This window comes from Microcebus murinus, chromosome 10 (assembly GCF_040939455.1).
Source record: "Microcebus murinus isolate Inina chromosome 10, M.murinus_Inina_mat1.0, whole genome shotgun sequence".
NCBI classification, from domain to species: domain Eukaryota; kingdom Metazoa; phylum Chordata; class Mammalia; order Primates; family Cheirogaleidae; genus Microcebus; species Microcebus murinus.
Window position 1 is genome coordinate 93195241 of NC_134113.1, and position 17498 is coordinate 93212738.

The window sequence follows — 17498 nt, forward strand, 5'->3', positions numbered from 1 at the left end:
AATGAAAAAGTTTTTAGAGACAGACAGTAGGTTAGTGGTTGTTTAGGGCTGGGCAAGAGTAGTGGGAGGATGAAGAATGATGGCTAAGGGGTAGAGGGTTTCCTTCTGAGTGGATGAAAATGTTCTAAAATTGACCATGGTGATGCTTGCATACTTCTGTGAATATGCTAAAAACCATTGAATTGTATGCTTTAAATGGGTGAATTGTATGGTTTGTAAATTGTATCTCAACAGAGCTGTTTTTTAAAAAAGAAGATATCCAAATAACCAACAAATTTTTGTTTAAGTGCTCAACTTCATTAACCAGGAGAATGCAAATTAAGACCAGTGTTATGTTAACCAGTGCACAATTAACATAATGGCTAACCTAAGCAAGTCAGGAAACACCAAAGTGTTGGCAAAGATGTGGAATAACTGGGATTTCCTCATACATTCCGGCCAGAGTAGTGCCTCAGGAGGTAGAGAAGATGGAAGACTAGAAGCAGCCCGGACCTGCTCTCAAGGAGAGAATCGGAAGTTGCAGGCGCGTGCCTACCTACGGTGGTTTCAAACTCCTGACCTCCTGCCTACGGTGGCTCTTCCTGCAAAAAGCATTGGAAAACTCCAGAGAAGTGGCAGGTGGGGGCGTGGGGGGTGGATATTCATATTCAGAGTGAAGGAGAAGGTGATGGGGCAATTCATTCAGCAAGATCAAAGGGATGTGTGGGGAGGCACCTACCTGTGGGGATGGACAGGAGGACAGAGCCCTGGGGCTCCATGCTCACCCCACAGGCACTGTGGCCTGAGCTGAGAAGGCAGCTCCCTCCATCACTGCAGACCTCTGGACTAACGTGGAAAGCTGTGTAGAGTCTGTGCAGAGACACTGCACCAGGGAGCAGACACGGCGGGATCTGTTGGCTGCCGATCCTGGGTTTCTGCAGCTGCTTCCATCCTGAGCTCTCAGGTGGACAGTGCCAAGTCTGCACAGGGCTCAGCTTTGATGGAGCAGCCTTCACATTACCCCGCTGGGCTGGGGAGGGAGACAGCAGAGTGGACACTCTGCCATGCCATGCCCTGTGACTATGCTATGCCATGCCCTGTGACTGGGAACCTAGTGCCCCTCACACCCCCACCCACCCATACAGCTCTGCCCTTGTGGTCCCCAGATCCCCAGTTCTAGCTCTGAGGCTCCCACTGTGCCCAGGCCTCCAGAGCTCCTGCTGGGCCTGCAGCTTTGCCCCAAGATTCCATTCTTGCACCTGGACCTCAAGACCCCTCACCCCCACGTCTCTACTGATAAGAGAAACCCCCACCTATTACTTGACATCAGCCACTGGAGACCCCCGCCCCTCACGGAAGACCCGCATCAGCATAATACTAACCTATTACCTGGCCCAGCAACTAATCTATTACCTGGCATCAGCATTTAACACTAAACCTATTACCTGGCTCATGAACTAACCTACACCTGATACTCCACCTCTCGGACCACCCCAACTTAATAAAAGTGGGAAAAATTGGGTAAGATGGGGCTCACAATTTGGTGGCGAGACCCCTCTGAGCCCGCTGGTGAATACACTTTGATTCTCTGACTCTCCGTGTGCTGCTCGGTTTTTGTCCTTGGGTCCTCCAGCTGTAACACTACCACTGTCATTGGGCCTGCCAAGCTGCCCCGAGGTCCAACACTCCACCAAAAACTCCCCAGCCTCAAGTTGCCATTACATCCAAACCTGGTTTGGGCAAACACCCACAGCCCAGGTCCCTACCATCACTGCCTGGTTAGCCTCACCCAGCTGCCACTGTCACCTTGGCAGGGAGACTCTGGGCAGAGCGATGCCCCACCACACCAGCCTTTGTGGAGAGGGCCCCACCCAGCCTCCAATTCAATTATCCAGGGAACGACCCAACACCTCACATGAAGATCATCCAGCACCTGCTTCAACTGTGACAATCACAGGGGAATGGGACAAAACAGAAGGGCTTCACTACAGGCTCTCAGTGTGGCACGCCCTTCCCCTGCTAGGCCAACATTCCAGAGTAGGACACAAAAGTGCCATCTAGGGACCTCCCCTTCTTCTAATTAAACAGGAGCGTTCCCAGCAGAGGAAAATAGATGTCCTGCATATCTATTAGCCCTGAGCCAAGAGAAGAGGATTCAGATGAGAAGAAACCAATGAAAGAACCCTGGCAACATGGAAAAACAAAACAGTTTGACACTCTCAACCAATCACAATGGAGCAATAGTAGTGGACTCCAACGAAAAGGAAATTGTCAAAATGACAAATGGAATTCAGAATAAAGGTGGCAAATAAGGTGAATGGAGTTGAAGAGAAAGTTGAAAATTAACAAAAAGCAGCCAAAAAAATATTTCAGGAAATCAATGAAAAAAATGAAAATGTTTCAAAAGAGGTAGACGACATAAAGGATATAATAGAACTCAAAGAAATTAAAGAGTCATTTAGGGATTTTCAAAACACAGCAGAAAACTTCAGCAATAGAGAATATAACTCAGTTCAAACACTTTGAAAAATGGTTTTGTAGTATCTACTAAAGTGGAACAAACATATGTGTTCTATTGTTGCCGCAATGTGTTACAGCTCTTGCTCGTTTGACCAGGGAAAGAACCGAGCGGCAAACGTCGGAGACCGGCCTTTTATTCTTCCACAGCAGGATCAGCACACCTAGTGTTACAGCTCTCTTCCCGTCTTCTGGTCTTCCTCCCTTCCTTCTCCCCTTCCTTGTTCTCCTTCTGCTTTTATACCCTTGGTAGGGCTCAAAAAGCATCCAATCAACAAGCTTTAACATCCCATCAACAACAAACTTTAACATCCAATCAAAAACAGTGGGATTCAAAAATTACCCTATCAGGATCACGCAAGCAGCGTGCCCTCCAACTGGCCCGCAGAGATGCGGAGCAACAGGGAGGTGGCAAGTGGCCGCGTCCTGGCTCCTGCCATTTTCCGTATCGTCCCCCCCTTTTGATGCCCTTATCAGTTTACAGAGAGGCATCAACCTCTCTATGAATCTAATAACTGCATTGGGCAAGCTGGGTCCCATGGTTACCATAGCCCTTTAACTTTGGTAGTTACAATTCCTGATTGGTTTACATATTCTTCCCCAGAGAGCCCCAACCAAAAATACAGAGGCACCCCATGTAAACCCAGAAAAGGATTACCAAGAAGTTAGTCCAGTCTCTTGGGGCAAAGGCCCCAAGTCCAATTCCCGTGAGAGTCCAGACCAGTGGTCCCATTCAGTCCTTGGCTTCCAGCCAGATTTAGAGACAATCCATATACATTGGTCTTGGGCATACCTGAGAGCTTGGATGAGCGCCCATAACTCTGCCCTCTGGGCTGACCATCCCTGAGGCAGAGGGACTGACATGATGACTTCACTCCCCGTGGTGACTGCGTAGCCAGCCAACCATTTGCCATTCTGGACGTAACTGCTGCTGTCCGCGTAGAGCTCCAGGTCAGGCACCGGCAATGGACCATCCCTCAAGTCTGGCTGGCTTGCACACACATCCTCCACGGCCTCAGCACAGTCATGGTCGGGGGCCCTGGCCCGGTAGGCAGGAAGGTGGCCTGCCAGTGCCCACAGACAAGGCAGCCATCCCAACGCTACCAAGTCCAGCCGCTTGGACAGAAAGGCCACTGGCCTCTGCCAGGGGCCCACAGTCTGCGCCAGTGCCCCCATAGGTACCTGCCTCTCACCTCTGGGGGCAGCCTGTTCAGCCTCAAACCAGGCCTGGAGCTCCCACACCATCTGTTCCAGTGTCTTCTTCATCCGTTCTAGGTGTGCACTTGTGTCCTGCTCTTTATTGGCGATAGCCTTTTTGGCCTTCTCTTGCCTCCCCACTCAGGTGGGCCAAATCCACCTCGAGCTATTTCTTCTGGTTCAGGAGGCCTGTGTTCTTTGAATGCAGGAGGTTGAGGTGCTTGGTGGCCTCAAACAGTTCCAGCTCCGCCAGCCATTGGCTGCGCTCACCCTGCTTCAACCCAGCCCGCAACTCCTCCAGGTCAGAAGCCAACAGCGCAGCCCAGTGCTCCAGGGCCTGCACCTGCTTTCAGAGCTCAGCTGCCAGCCACTGCTCCTTATCCCTCCCTTCCTGTTCCTCCTTCAGTTGGGCCTGCAGCAGCTGTGTGGCCTGCTGGGTAGCGTGGCCCAGCTGCAGCTCCAGGTCACTGAGGTCACTCTCCATTTTCTCCTTGAGCCTCAGTGCTTCCTCACAGGCCTGGGTCTCAGCATCCAGGGAGGCCTGCAGGGATTCCACTGCCCGCTGGTGGTTGCACCTCAGGTCAGCACACTCCTTATCTTTCTCTGCCAGCTTCTTCTTGGCCTCCTCCAGCTCCTCGTCCTCTGGATGACGTCTGCCTCATATTTACTCAGCAAGTCCTGTGCCAAAAGAGGCACCGGACACTGTGGCATATGTATGGAGGACCTTGGGCCTTATCACAACTGAATGTTCTGCTCCAACATCCACAAATGTCATTTGTTGGTCTCCTACTTTCATCTTGACCGTGGGTTCCCGTGGACCAAGACTGAAGGAACCCAGTCGGCCCAACTTGGAGTCAATGCCAGCAAGCCCCACTAGCTCTTGGGTTTCTGTTTGGTTGTCCTGAATGGGGCCCTACCTTGCAATAGGTGACTTCTCTTGTGGGGACATTCATTCTTCCAGTGGCCAAACCCCTTGCAATTGGCGCACTGGTCTCCCACCAGGGGTTCCCATCCTCTGGTTCCCCCCTTCCATGGGGATCCAGGCTGCACTAGCTGACTTCCCTTGTGGGGGCATTCATTCTTCCAGTGGCCAAACCCCTTGCAATTGGCACACTGGTCTCCCGCCAGGGGCGCCCTTTTGTGGGGGTCTGGGCCACTTGGACAGGTCGGGTCTACCAAGGGCAGCAGCCAAGAGGGCAGCCTTTTTCTTCGTCCTCTGATCTTTCTCCCTCTGAGCAGTCCGGTCCTGGTTGACATACACCTTCTAGGCCACCTCCATTAACTGCGTGATACTCATGCCTACAAATCCTTAAGAGTTTCTGCAGCTTCCTCCGAATGTCGGAGGCCGATTGCCCGAGGAACGCTGCATTCGCCATTCTCTGGTTTTTGGCTGCCTCTGGGTCAATAGGTGTGTATATTCAGTATGCCTCACAGAGGCGCCCGTAGATGTCATAGGGCGACTCCTCTGGCTTCTGGGTAATTAGGGCAACCTTGTTCATGTTGGTCGGATTTTTTGGCCCCTTCCCACACTACTCGAAGAAGAACCTCTCGGTTCTTCTCGAGTGCCGCTTGGTACTGCTCGAGTGCCGCTTGTCCTTCTGGTGTATTGAAATCCCATTCTGGGTTGGTCTCAGGCACCGGTCATGATATCCATCGTTCCACATCCAGGGTGCCCATTCCTGCAGCCACTTTCGAGTTCCAATCATAATCTTCGGTATTGAAGAGAGTCAGCAAGAGTTGCTGGCAATCTTCCCACGTGGGACGGTGAGTCTGGAAGACAGACTCCAGGTGGTCGATGAAGGCCTGCGGTTTGTCTGAGTAGGATGGCTTATGGAGTTTCCAATTCAATAGATTCATGGTGGAGAAAGGCTGATAGTACAGGGCAGGTGGCACCGGCTGGATGGTTCCATCATCCTAAATCTGCGGTGGACCTCGCATTTCACACAGAGGCATCTGGAAGGCCGGGGCAGATCACAACTGGAGGACGAGTGGTGGAGATGCAGTCCCAGTCACCACTATCCATACTGAGCGCATGAAACTTATCAGCGTGCACCTTAGAACTATTAGCTTGGATTTGGACCCTCCCACGTTTAACCAGCGCTCCTGTTCCCTACACCGCCCAATAACACTTCTTTTCTGAACCTTGTTCCTGCCCAGACTCTGGTCACTAGCTCCAGCTCCTAACCAGCGCTCCTATTCCCTACACCACCCGACAACACTCCTTTCCTGCTCTCAGGTGTCCGCCTAGTTGCGTCCCTTGAGGGAACTTAGGTGCATCTTGGCAGTCACCGTTACGCTGTTGCCACAGAACCCCAGATTAGGACCCACTCAAACCCCGTAGCCGAAGCTGTGGGGCTACCGATACAATGACCGCAAGCAATCACTGTTCCACTCAGATCCTGCTGACAGGGTCCATACCTAGGAGCTGATGGGGCTCCTCTTCTGTCCCACTGACAGGCCTATCTCAGGCAGGTCCTGGGGACCCTACCTTGTCCGATGTCCTGGCCTTGGTCTGCCTCTCCAGCTCTCTCAGCCTGACACTCACCCAATCAGCCTCCTGCTCCTGCCCGTGCACTGTGGAAGTCAGCACCTGCCGGGAGGCCTGTCGGAGCGTAGCCTGCATCAGTGCCCCTGCTTCCCCCCAGCAAGGCCTTGGCAACAGCTCCACTTCTCTCGTCTTGGTGCTGGAGGAGAAATGCTGCTCGGCGCCCGCTAGTCTCAGCCCGCCGTCTACCATCCGCCATCTGTTGTACACTGTCCCAGTGGCTTCAAGGGGCCAGCTCGGTTGGCTTTCCCAGTCAGGGAACCAAAATGCTGCAGCAATGTGTACAGCTAGCGTTACACCTCTTGTTCGTTTGACCAGGGAATGAACTGAGCGGCACACGAAGAATCGGAGAACAGCCTTTCATTCTTCCACAGCGGGATCAGCACACCTAGTGTTACAGCTCTCTTCCCGTCTTCTGGTCTTCTTACCTTCCTGCTCCCTTCCTTGTGCTCCTCCTGCTTTTATACCCTTGGTAGGGTTCAAAAAGCGTCCAATCAACTACAAGTTTTAACATCCAATCAACATCAAGCTTTAACATCCAATCAACAACAAGTTTTAACGTCCAATCAAAAACAGTAGGGATTCGAAAATTACCCAATCAGGATCACGCAAGCAGCATGGCCGGAAACAGGCAGCGGCTTGCAGGCCTAGGAGCATTCAGGCACTCGGGGCCTGGGCGGCTCTCTGCTCTGGGCCTGGCACCAGCAGCGTGCCCAACACCTGGCCACGTGCAGCGCTGGCCCTCGGAGATGCGGAGCAATGGGAAGGCGGCAAGAGGCCACGCCGGCCATTTTCCGTATCACTGTGACCCAGCAATTACAGAACAAGGAATGTATTCAATATAAATGCACAAAATATGTTCACCAAAAGGCATGTATTAGAATATTCATAGCCGTGTTATTCATAGTAGGAAAACCTTGAAAACTACTCAACTTCTCATCAATTATAGAATGGATAAATAAGTTGAATTATATTCATACAGTGAAATACTATGTAGCGATGAGAATCAATAATCTACAACTACACACCACTACATCCATGAATAACAACAAACATGTTGTTGAGGGAAATAAGCCAGAAACAACAGTACATATTCTTATATATTCTTGTTTTCACAGACAAAAGGTACAAGCAAATCTAATCTATGCTCTTAGAATTCAGCATAGTCGTTCCTCCTGGGGATTTATGCCCAGCATTGGGGGGTGGGCTTCAAGAATGCTGCTAATGGTCTGTGCTGGTTACACGGGTGTTTTCAATTTGTGAAAATTCATTGAACTATACAGTTATATATTTTCTGTATGTTTATTATACTTCAATAAAAATTTTGAAAAAAAGTTAAATCATTTATTTTTCTCATTGGCTATCCAAGATATCCAGGGGTCCCCATGCCGGCTGGATGCATAAGGTCATGGAGCAGCAGGCTCTGTTTATGTCTCTGCCCCCTCATGTACGGCTTTTCTCTGCAGAGTTGCAAAATGACTACTTTTCCTATGAGGTCACAAGGGCTGTTGTGTCCTTGTTCCAGTCAGGAAGAAGGGGGAAGGACCAAAAGCTTTTCCTTTGTGAAGCTTTATCACTTTATTTTATTCAGGAAGGGAAATACTTTCCAGAGACTTCCAGTTACTTTCCGTAAGCTAGACTTCTGCCACATGGCCACCCTTAGTTGCAAGTGATTCTGAGAAGGTGACAACTTTTAGTTAGACACATTGCTGCTCCAAATAAAATTATGCTTTTTGTTAGTGAAGAAGAAGATAGTGGGCCAGGCGTGGCTCACGCCTGTAATCCTAGCACTCTGGGAGGCCGAGGCGGGCGGATCACTCGAGGTCAGGAGTTCGAAACCAGCCTGAGCGAGACCTTGTCTCTACCAAAAAAATAGAAAGAAATTAATCGACCAACTAAAAATATATATACAAAAAATTAGCTGGGCATGGTGGCACATGCCTGTAGTCCCAGCTACTTGGGAGGCTGAGGCAGGAGGATCGCTTGAGCCCAGGAGTTCGAGGTTGCTGTGAGCTAGGCTGATGTCACGGCACTCTAGCCTGGGCAACAGAGTGAGACTCTGTCTCAAAAAAAAAAAGAAAAAGAAAAGAAGAAAATGGTTGGGGGTGAGGTGCGGGGAGCACCTTAGAAGTGCTCAGCATAGGGTACAAGCTCTGGAGGATCTTACAATCTGGTGGGGAGGTTGGAGGTGTTAGGATGGGAACTCACACGGGTACGAAAAAGAATTCTCAACTCAAAGATTGGGATAGGTTTGAAGTAAGAAGTTTATTCTATCTTCCAAGAAAAAAGAGGGCATGGCACAAAACAAAGAAATACTAACACCAAGGATGGGTGGCTTGAGTTTTTATTGTTGCAGAATGACAACAGAAGGTGTTTTTTCTTCTCTGCTAGACTGGCTTTATGCAACTTCTCAGAATGTAGTCTGGCTGCTGTGGAGGAGTGTGTTCAGTACTGTTCCAGTTCTGTAAAACAAGCTCTTAAAAAAAAACAACTTGGTCGGGCGCGGTGACTCACACCTGTAGTCCTAGCTCTCTGGGAGGCTGAGGTGGGCGGATTGCTCAAGTTCAGGAGTTCAAAACCAGCCTGAGCAATAGCAAGACCCCGTCTCTACTATAAATGGAAAGAAATTAATTGGCCAACTAAAATATATATGTAAAAAATTAGCCGGGCATGGTGGCACATGCCTGTAGTCCCAGCTACTCAGGAGGCTGAAGCAGGAGGATCACTTGAGCCCAGGAGTTTGAGGTTGCTGTGAGCTAGTCTGACGCCACGGCACTCACTGTAGCCTGGGCAACAAATCGAGACTCTGTCTCAAAAAAAAAACACAAAAAAACAACTTAAGCCACAAGTGGTTAAGCAAACAAAAGGACAATTGTGTGTGGTGCTTTTTTTTTTTCTATTAGATGGTTTACAAGCAATGTTTTTCTTTCAATCCCGCCTTCCTTTGGTTAGAACTGATATTTTTATCAATGGACTCAGAGACTGGGGGTGTTTGGACAATGGTCAGTTTTTTTGTAACTATTTTTTATTGACTTAGGATTATAGAGTTGTCCCTGTCTGAGACTCCAATTTAGGGTTGTTAGGAGGGAGAAGATGAAACCAGACCATCTTAAAAGTTCAAGTAGAGATGGGATACAGATTTTGTTGGAGGGAAACAGTAGAGGCTTGAATCTGATTTTGTATGAATGTTATTAAATAGTAGAAACTGCAGGGTCTGAAAATGAGCGTTAAAAGTAGAGCTGTCAGGGTTTTTTTTTTTTTTTTTTTTTTGAGACAGAGTCTCACTTTGTTGCCCAGGCTAGAGTGAGTGCCGTGGCGTCAGCCTAGCTCACAGCAACCTCAAACTTCTGGGCTCAAGTGATCCTCCAGCCTCAGCCTCCTGAGTAGCTGGGACTACAGGCATGTGCCACCATGTCAGGGGTTTTAAGAGAGGTGTTAACTAAGAGAACCATGGCCACACATGGAGGTAGGAATTTTACTAATTAAATCGATTAGAATTACCTTGTTAGTAAAGGGAATTGGTTTTTTTACGTTTTTATTTGGCTTTGTTGGAATTTTTTCATAAGAAATTTTTGTTTAGACTTGAAAGTTTCTTCACTCAAGTCAAGGGTTTATCTGTGTTGTCAGATAGCTGTAGGAATTGGGTAAAGTTTTGTTTAGAAGTCTCAAAGTAATTTGAGGTTTTGGGCTTTTTAGAAAGTAACATTTTTTCCTTACTATAGATTAGGAAATGTTATTGATGAGGTATCTGGACAGTTTTTTTAAGGGCTTCTTTTAAATTAGTGTTATAAAGTCAATTTTAGTTTTTTATTGTATGCAGTTCAGGCACCTCTGAAAATATATGATTTTAGTCAAAGACTTCATAAAATAACCAGTGTCTTTTATTGTGTCTTATTATAAAATAAAACAGATTTTTATTGAACTTATATAAATAATAATATTGTTATAAATTAAGAATATTTATAAGGCCAGGAACAGTAGCTCACACCTGTAATCCTAGTATTCCGGGAAGCCAAGGCAGGAGGATCACTTGAGCTCAGATGTTTGAGACCAGCCTGAGCAACAGCAAGACCCCATCTCTACTGAAAATAGAAAACTTAACTGGGCATCATGGTGTGCACCTGTAGTCCCAGCTAATCAGGAGGCTAAGGCAAGAGGATTACTTGAGCCCAAGTTTGAGGTTGCAATGAGCTACAATGACACCCCTGCATTCTACCCAGGGTGACAGAGGGAGACTCTGTCTCAAAAAAAAAAAAAGAGTATTTATAATACAAATAGCTTTTAAATTTTGGAGAAATTAAGTAGATAGAGAGAAAAATAAATATTTTAAATTTGTTTATACATATATATTTTATTGTAAGCTATAAATAGTTAAAAAGAAGGAAAAAGGGTTTTTTGATTTCTGGAAAACAAAACAGAAAGAATTAGTAATGTTTTAAACAAACAGTAAATTTTAATCTTTTTAAAGTTTAGGTTTTTGTAGTTAATTAAAAACTTGATAAAGACAATACAGGGATTATTTTGATAAAGTATAAAATTTGTAGTTGGGGGGGCCTGTTACTGAAAAGGTAAAGGAAAACCTTTTGTAGTTTTCTTTTTCTTTTTTTTTTTTTTTTTTTTTTTTTTTTTAGGTCAAAAAATGTAGATAGAATGTAGTTTTCTTTTTTATGGGAAATTCATTTAGACAACTTGGAAGTGAATTTTTTTTTTTTTTTTTTTTTGAGACAAAGTCTCCCTCTGTTGCCTGGGCTAGAGTGCCATGGCGTCAGCCTAGCTCACAGCAACCTCAAACTCCTGGGCTCAAGAGAGCCTACTGCCTCAGCCTCCTGAGTAGCTGGGACTACAGGCACACACTACCATGCCCGGCTAATATTTTCTATATATGTTTAGATGTCCAGCTAATTTCTTTCTATTTTTTAGTAGAGACAGAGTCTCGCTCTTGCTCAGGCTGGTCTTGGACTCCTGAGCTCAAACGATGCGCCAGCTTCCCAGAGTACTAGATTTATAGGCGTGAGCCACCATGCCTAACCTGGAAGTCAATTTTGATGAAAAGGGTATTTGAATTAATTAGAAACAGGAGGAGTGTCCAAGGTCATGAGTATATATAGAGAAATGCGGATAAGAAAAAGTAGCCTTTTGAATAGAGAAGTAAATGACTCTTAGTAATAGTATGACAATTTTTTCACCACCTTGAATAATTTAGACATAACAAGAAAACTCGAGGCGGGGCGTGGTGGCTCACGCCTGTAATCCTAGCACTCTGGGAGGCCGAGGAGGGCGGATTGCTCAAGATCAGGAGTTCGAAACCAGCCTGAGCAAGAGGGAGACCCTGTCTCTACTATAAATAGAAAGAAATTAATTGGCCAACTAATATATATAGAAAAAATTAGCTGGGCCTGGTGGTGCATGCCTGTAGTCCCAGCTACTCAGGAGGCTGAGGCAGTAGGATCGCTTGAACCCAGGAGTTTGAGGTTGCTGTGAGCTAGGCTGACGCCACAGCACTCTAGTCCAGGCAACAGTGTGAGACTCTTGTCTCAAAAAATAAATAAAATAAAATAAAAAAAAGAAAAGTCGAGTATAGAATTAAGTTATACTGAAGGAAAACATTGTTTTTCTAAACCTTTAAAATAAAATATTTTAACATTAGGGTATAAAAACAGAATGGAGTGAGGAAACTTATAGGGGTTGATAAAAAATGTTGAAGGAGAGAGTTATTATCCCAGTCTTTTAAGGGGGGGGGAAGCTAAAAGTAGCAAAACATTGTAGGGCAGAGGAAGGGCAGAGGCATTTTTCCAATTGTCAGGAATTTACTTGGGTGGGGCAATGAGCTAACCGCAAACTTTTGCTTCTGGTCATTGCTTGCTTGCTACGCGGCTGTATGTGGAATTATGGGATGAGGTCATTGAAGCACAGGCGACTGGCCCATCAGGCAATAGAGGACAACCAACCCGACAATTATTTCAAAAGGCAATAGTGGCAACCAATCATTTAAAGGTCAACGCATGATCCACGTGTGATCACCTTGTGTGCAGCTTGTGCACCATGGGGATAAAAGGCATGCCGTAGTTCCAGTCGGGGTCCTTGCCTGCGAGAGTGGCCACTGCGTTGGTGCTCTGGGGCTTGGACCCTGGCTAGCCAGAAAATAAACCTCCTCCTGTGTGATTGCATCCTCGATGTCTCTGCTTTTCTGTCCCGTGGGGCTGTGGAAAGTCGGTCCCTAACAACATAGCAGAAGTTGCACTTTGGGGATATAAATCTAAGAAGTTTTAAAAGAAGTAGATATGGCCGGGCGTGGTGGCTCACGCCTGTAATCCTAACACTCTGGGAGGCCGAGGCGGGCGGATTGCTCGAGGTCAGGAGTTCGAAACCAGCTTGAGCAAGAGCGAGATCCCGTCTCTAGTATAAATAGAAAGAAATTAATTGGCCAACTAATATATATATTAAAAAAAAATTAGCCAGGCATGGTGGCGCATGCCTGTAGTCCCAGCTACTTGGGAGGCTGAGGCAGAAGGATTGCTTGAGCCCAGGAGTCTGAGGTTGCTGTGAGCTAGGCTGACGCCACGGCACTCACTCTAGTCTAGGCAACAAAGTGAGACTCTGTCTCAAAAAAAAAAAAGAAGTAGATATGGAATTAGAATTATATCTGAATAAAATTTTGTAATTTTATTAAGAGTAAATTAATACTTTAAAAGGACCTTATTTTAACTAAAATTTTTAAAAATTATAATCAACTGGATTATATATAAATTTTTTAATGAATTTGTAATGAATTTTATTTTGACTTATATAAACCATCTACAACATATTTAACTTTTTGTTTTGTCTTGAATTTTTTTAAATAACTAGTTTAGTTTATTTTAGGACAAAAGTTTATCATAAGATTTTTTTATATAATATAATATTATTTTTGTCTAATTTTTTATTAAAAATACATTTTATATCATAATTTTTATTACAAATTTTTATTTTTATATAGAATTATTTTTTATCTAATAGTTTTAATTATATGTTAATCACAATGTCGATTTTTAGGAAAACTTAGGAAGTTAAAGTAATTTTGAATTGCTATCAGTCTCTAAGTTTTATTAGTATTTAAAATACATTTAGTTTTTATTTTATATACAAATCAGATGTCAATGTGTATAAAGTTAAACTTATATTTAACAATTAATGGTTTAGTATTTTATCTTATAAATGGCTCAGATATTTTATGATTATTCTCTTTAACATAACATTACTTTAATGTTTTAAGTTACTGAAAAGAATTTTGAAATCATTACATAGGTATCATTTTAAGATTTTTAAAATTTATTTTATAGTCTGTGAATATTAGGTATTTACCTTAGTAAGAACATTAAAGTTACATACATGAGTATTTTTGGTAATTCAGAAGATTTAACTGTTTTATTAAACTGATAACATTAGTTTTACTTATCAAGAATTAGATAAATATAGATTGTTTTGTTTTTAGTTGGTTTATAGTTTTATAACCTTTGTGTTAAACTTTGACACTTTAAAATATAAAAATGAAGCCAGGCACAGTGGCTCACGCCTGTAATCCTAGCACTCTGGGAGGCTGAGGCAGGTGGATTGCTCAAGGTCAGGAGTTCAAAACCAGCCTGAGCAAGAGTGAGACCCGTCTCTACTATAAATAGAAAGAAATTAATTGGCCAACTAATATATATCGAAAAAATCAGCCGAGCATGGTGGCACATGCCTGTAGTCCCAGCTACTTGGGAGGCTGAGGCAGAAGGATTGCTTGGCCCAGGAGTTTGAGGTTGCTGTGAGCTAGGCTGACGCCATGGCACTCACTCTAGCCTGGGCAACAAAGTGAGACTCTGTCTCAAAAAAAAAAAAAGAAAAAAAAATATATATATATGACTAGTAACCCAGGTAAAATGTATGTTGACAATTTGAAAAATTTTTTATTCTTATTTTATTAATAATACCTTAAAAATAATTTAGTTATTAAAAATTTATTAAATTTACATGAATTTGAAAAACATTTAGACTTATTTATTGAATTTATGAGTGTGTATTTATAAGTCAATTTGGTATTATGTATAAACAACATATACATATATATAGATATATTAAACATATATGCACACAGGGTCTTAATTTTTATTTTTAAATTCTAGTAATGAGATAATAATAAATTTACTAGTTTGTAAAAGATGATTGGATTTAAACTGTTTTGACAAAGTTGGAATTTGTTTACATGGCCAAACTTTAGTTGTTCCAATAGGTAATGTAATGAAAATTATGGACCAGAATTTTGGGTAAAGTAGTTTTCATGGCAGTTTGAATTTTTTTAAAAGTCCCAAATGAGTTTTTAATGTGTACATTGTTAGAACTGGCTGTTTTAAGTAACCTTGAATTAGTGATATCACAGTGAGTTTTATCTTAGTATCAGTAGCTTAGTAACTATAGTTTTAAAATATATGAAAGAAAATAGAAAGCTTAATAGACTTTTCTTTTCTTTTTTCTTTCTCTTCTCCTCTCCTCTCCTCTCCTCTCTTTTTTTTGTTTGAGACAGAATCTCACTTTATTGCCCAGGCTAGAGTGAGTGCCATGGCGTCAGCCTAGCTCACAGCAACCTCAATCTCCTGGGCTCAAGTGATCATCCTGCCTCAGCCTCCCAAGTAGCTGGGACTACAGGCATGCGCCACCATGCCCAGCTAATTTTTTCTATATATACTAGTTGGCCAATTAATTTCTTTCTATTTATAGTAGAGAAGAGGTCTCACTCTTGCTCAGGCTAGTTTTGAACTCCTGACCTCGAGCAATCCGCCCTCCTCAGCCTCCCAGAGTGCTAGGATTACAGGCGTGAGCCACCGTGCCCAGCTAAGTTTTTCTTAAAGAATGATCATCATCTTAAAAACAACTTTTGGTATCCAAAGAAATATGCACAGAACCAATTGCACAGATTTTCTTTTAAAACTTTATTTTTTAAGCCTAATCCCAAAGCCCTAAATCACATCTTTCCTTAGATTTAAACTCCAAGAAGACACTCTTATCTTCCCTGACTCACCCCTACCACCACCTTCTCTGAACAGAACTGCTAACCCACATCGCTTCCCTCCGACCGTTCCCACGTAATGAATGCCTGCTTTGTGTGACTGCTCCTGCCCCATCTCCTTGTGACAGTAGAAAGCAGCTCAGGTCCAGGCTTGCGAATCTGCTACCCATCTACTAGTCAGAGAAATCAAATTTTTTGATTGAATGAGTTCTGCTTCAAGAGAGAGAAGAATGTTCTACCCTCCAGCAATGCCATAGAAGATTAGTCCCTTTCGAGCTTCTATCCTGAAAAGCAAATAAACAAGCAAAAAATAGACGACATCATGATATTCAGAAGTTCTTTACATCTATATGGGAGTATTCTCTATGACAGATGTCAGAGTACCTGACATCTTTATATAGAAAAAAATCTATCTCACAAATGCACAATGAGATGATTAATAGTGTTATCTCACTGGTGTGGAATCAGGTAACCTTTAATTTTAGTATTTTAATATAATGAAGATATATTATGTAAAAATAATTTTTTTTTTTTTTTATTTTTTTTTTTTTTTGAGACAGAGTCTCGCTTTCTTGCCTAGGCTAGAGTGAGTGCCGTGGCGTCAGCCTAGCTCACAGCAACCTCAAACTCCTGGGCTCAAGCAATCCTGCTGCCTCAGCCTCCCGAGTAGCTGGGACTACAGGCACGAGCCACCATGCCCGGCTGATTTTTATATTATATATATTAGTTGGCCAATTAATTTCTTTCTATTTTTATGGTAGAGACGGGGTCTCGCTCAGGCTGGTTTTGAACTCCTGACCTTGAGCAATCCGCCCGCCTCGGCCTCCCAGAGTGCTAGGATTACAGGCGTGAGCCACCGCGCCCGGCCCGTAAAAATAATTTTTTAAAAAAATCTATTTTCAAACTGATAGTGAAAAAACATTGTTTGTAAAAATTACATAGAAACTCTCATACGAATGCCACCATTGGGCTTTTCTGATGTGAACTAATGGAGATTATCATGTTCTCTTCAAGCGTTTAGGACAAAAAAGGAAAGCCCACTTTCTATCAAAAGTGAGCTTCCAAAAGACAATAATAGTAATTCAAAGGAGAGTCCTCTTAACTTCTGAATACTACCACCCTACCCTAAAACTCCATCCTTTTCTCTGCTGGACTTACTTCCTTCACAGGGATCAGAATACTGAATTGTGGCCTGTTCATCTGTAAAATAAAATGACACATTATTATTATTATTATTATTATACTTTGAGGGCTTCATACATTCAGAAAGACAAAATGCTTCCTAAAATCTATGGCTTTAGCCCTTTTCAGAAGATTCCTAGAGGTCATAAGCATATTCAGAATTACAAGAAGGTTTTAATCACTGCTATTTACATGTTGTGACAAATTTTTTTTTTTGAGACAGAGTCTCGCTTTGTTGCCTAGGCTAGAGTGAGTGCCATGGCGTCAGCCTAGCTCACAGCAACCTCAAACTCCTGGGCTCAAGCAATCCTGCTGCCTCAGCCTCCCGAGTAGCTGGGACTACAGGCATGCGCCACCAGGCCCGGGTAATTTTTTCTATATATATTAGTTGACCAATTAATTTCTTTCTATTTATAGTAGAGTCAGGTCTCGCTCTTGCTCAGGCTGGTTTTGAACTCCTCACCTCGAGCAATCCGCCTGCTTCGGCCTCCCAGAGAGCTAGGATTACAGGCGTGAGCCACCGCACCCGGCCAACAAATTTTTAATCATAGCAAAAATATTAGAAATAGCCCCTTGATAACAACAGTCCACATTGTTCTCTTGGTCTAAGAATAACATTATATAAAATGTCTCTAGTGTAAAAGACATTTTAAAAAATGGCATACAATTGAATTAAAGTGTTTTAGGAGATCAGGTAATGTAATTATGTGCTGCTTGGCTTGGGAAGGAGCATTTGTAAAATTAAGAGAGACACCATGAAGAATGAGGCAGAAGTAAGTTGGGAGATGCAGGCAAGATCTCAGCCTCACCTAGCAGGTAATAGTCATAGACTCTGATGGTTGCTGGTTTCAGGTTGGTGACCAGCACACTTTGGCTGATGGTGAAGGTATAGGTCTGAGTCTCCTTACCGAGCTGTGGGGAAGACAGACGAAACAGCATGTTAAAACTAAAATGAAAGTAACACTCTTTACGTAATGTGGGGTTAGAAGACCCTTGCTGTCTTCATGCAGGTTTCCTCAAACCCTCTACCTATCCCTTTTGCCCTATGATCATCTT

At 43.8% G+C, this 17498-nt stretch overlaps 1 protein-coding gene across 1 annotated transcript in view; it reads right to left on the reverse strand.

The window, feature by feature from the left end:
* Positions 1–15495: 15495 nt before the first annotated feature.
* Positions 15496–17498, reverse strand: part of A2ML1 (alpha-2-macroglobulin like 1) — a 40470-nt gene continuing 38467 nt past the window's right edge. The window contains 3 exon segments of the mRNA XM_076007856.1: positions 15496–15544; positions 16385–16460; positions 17252–17354. Of these exon segments, the coding sequence (XP_075863971.1) occupies positions 15496–15544; positions 16385–16460; positions 17252–17354 (228 nt within the window).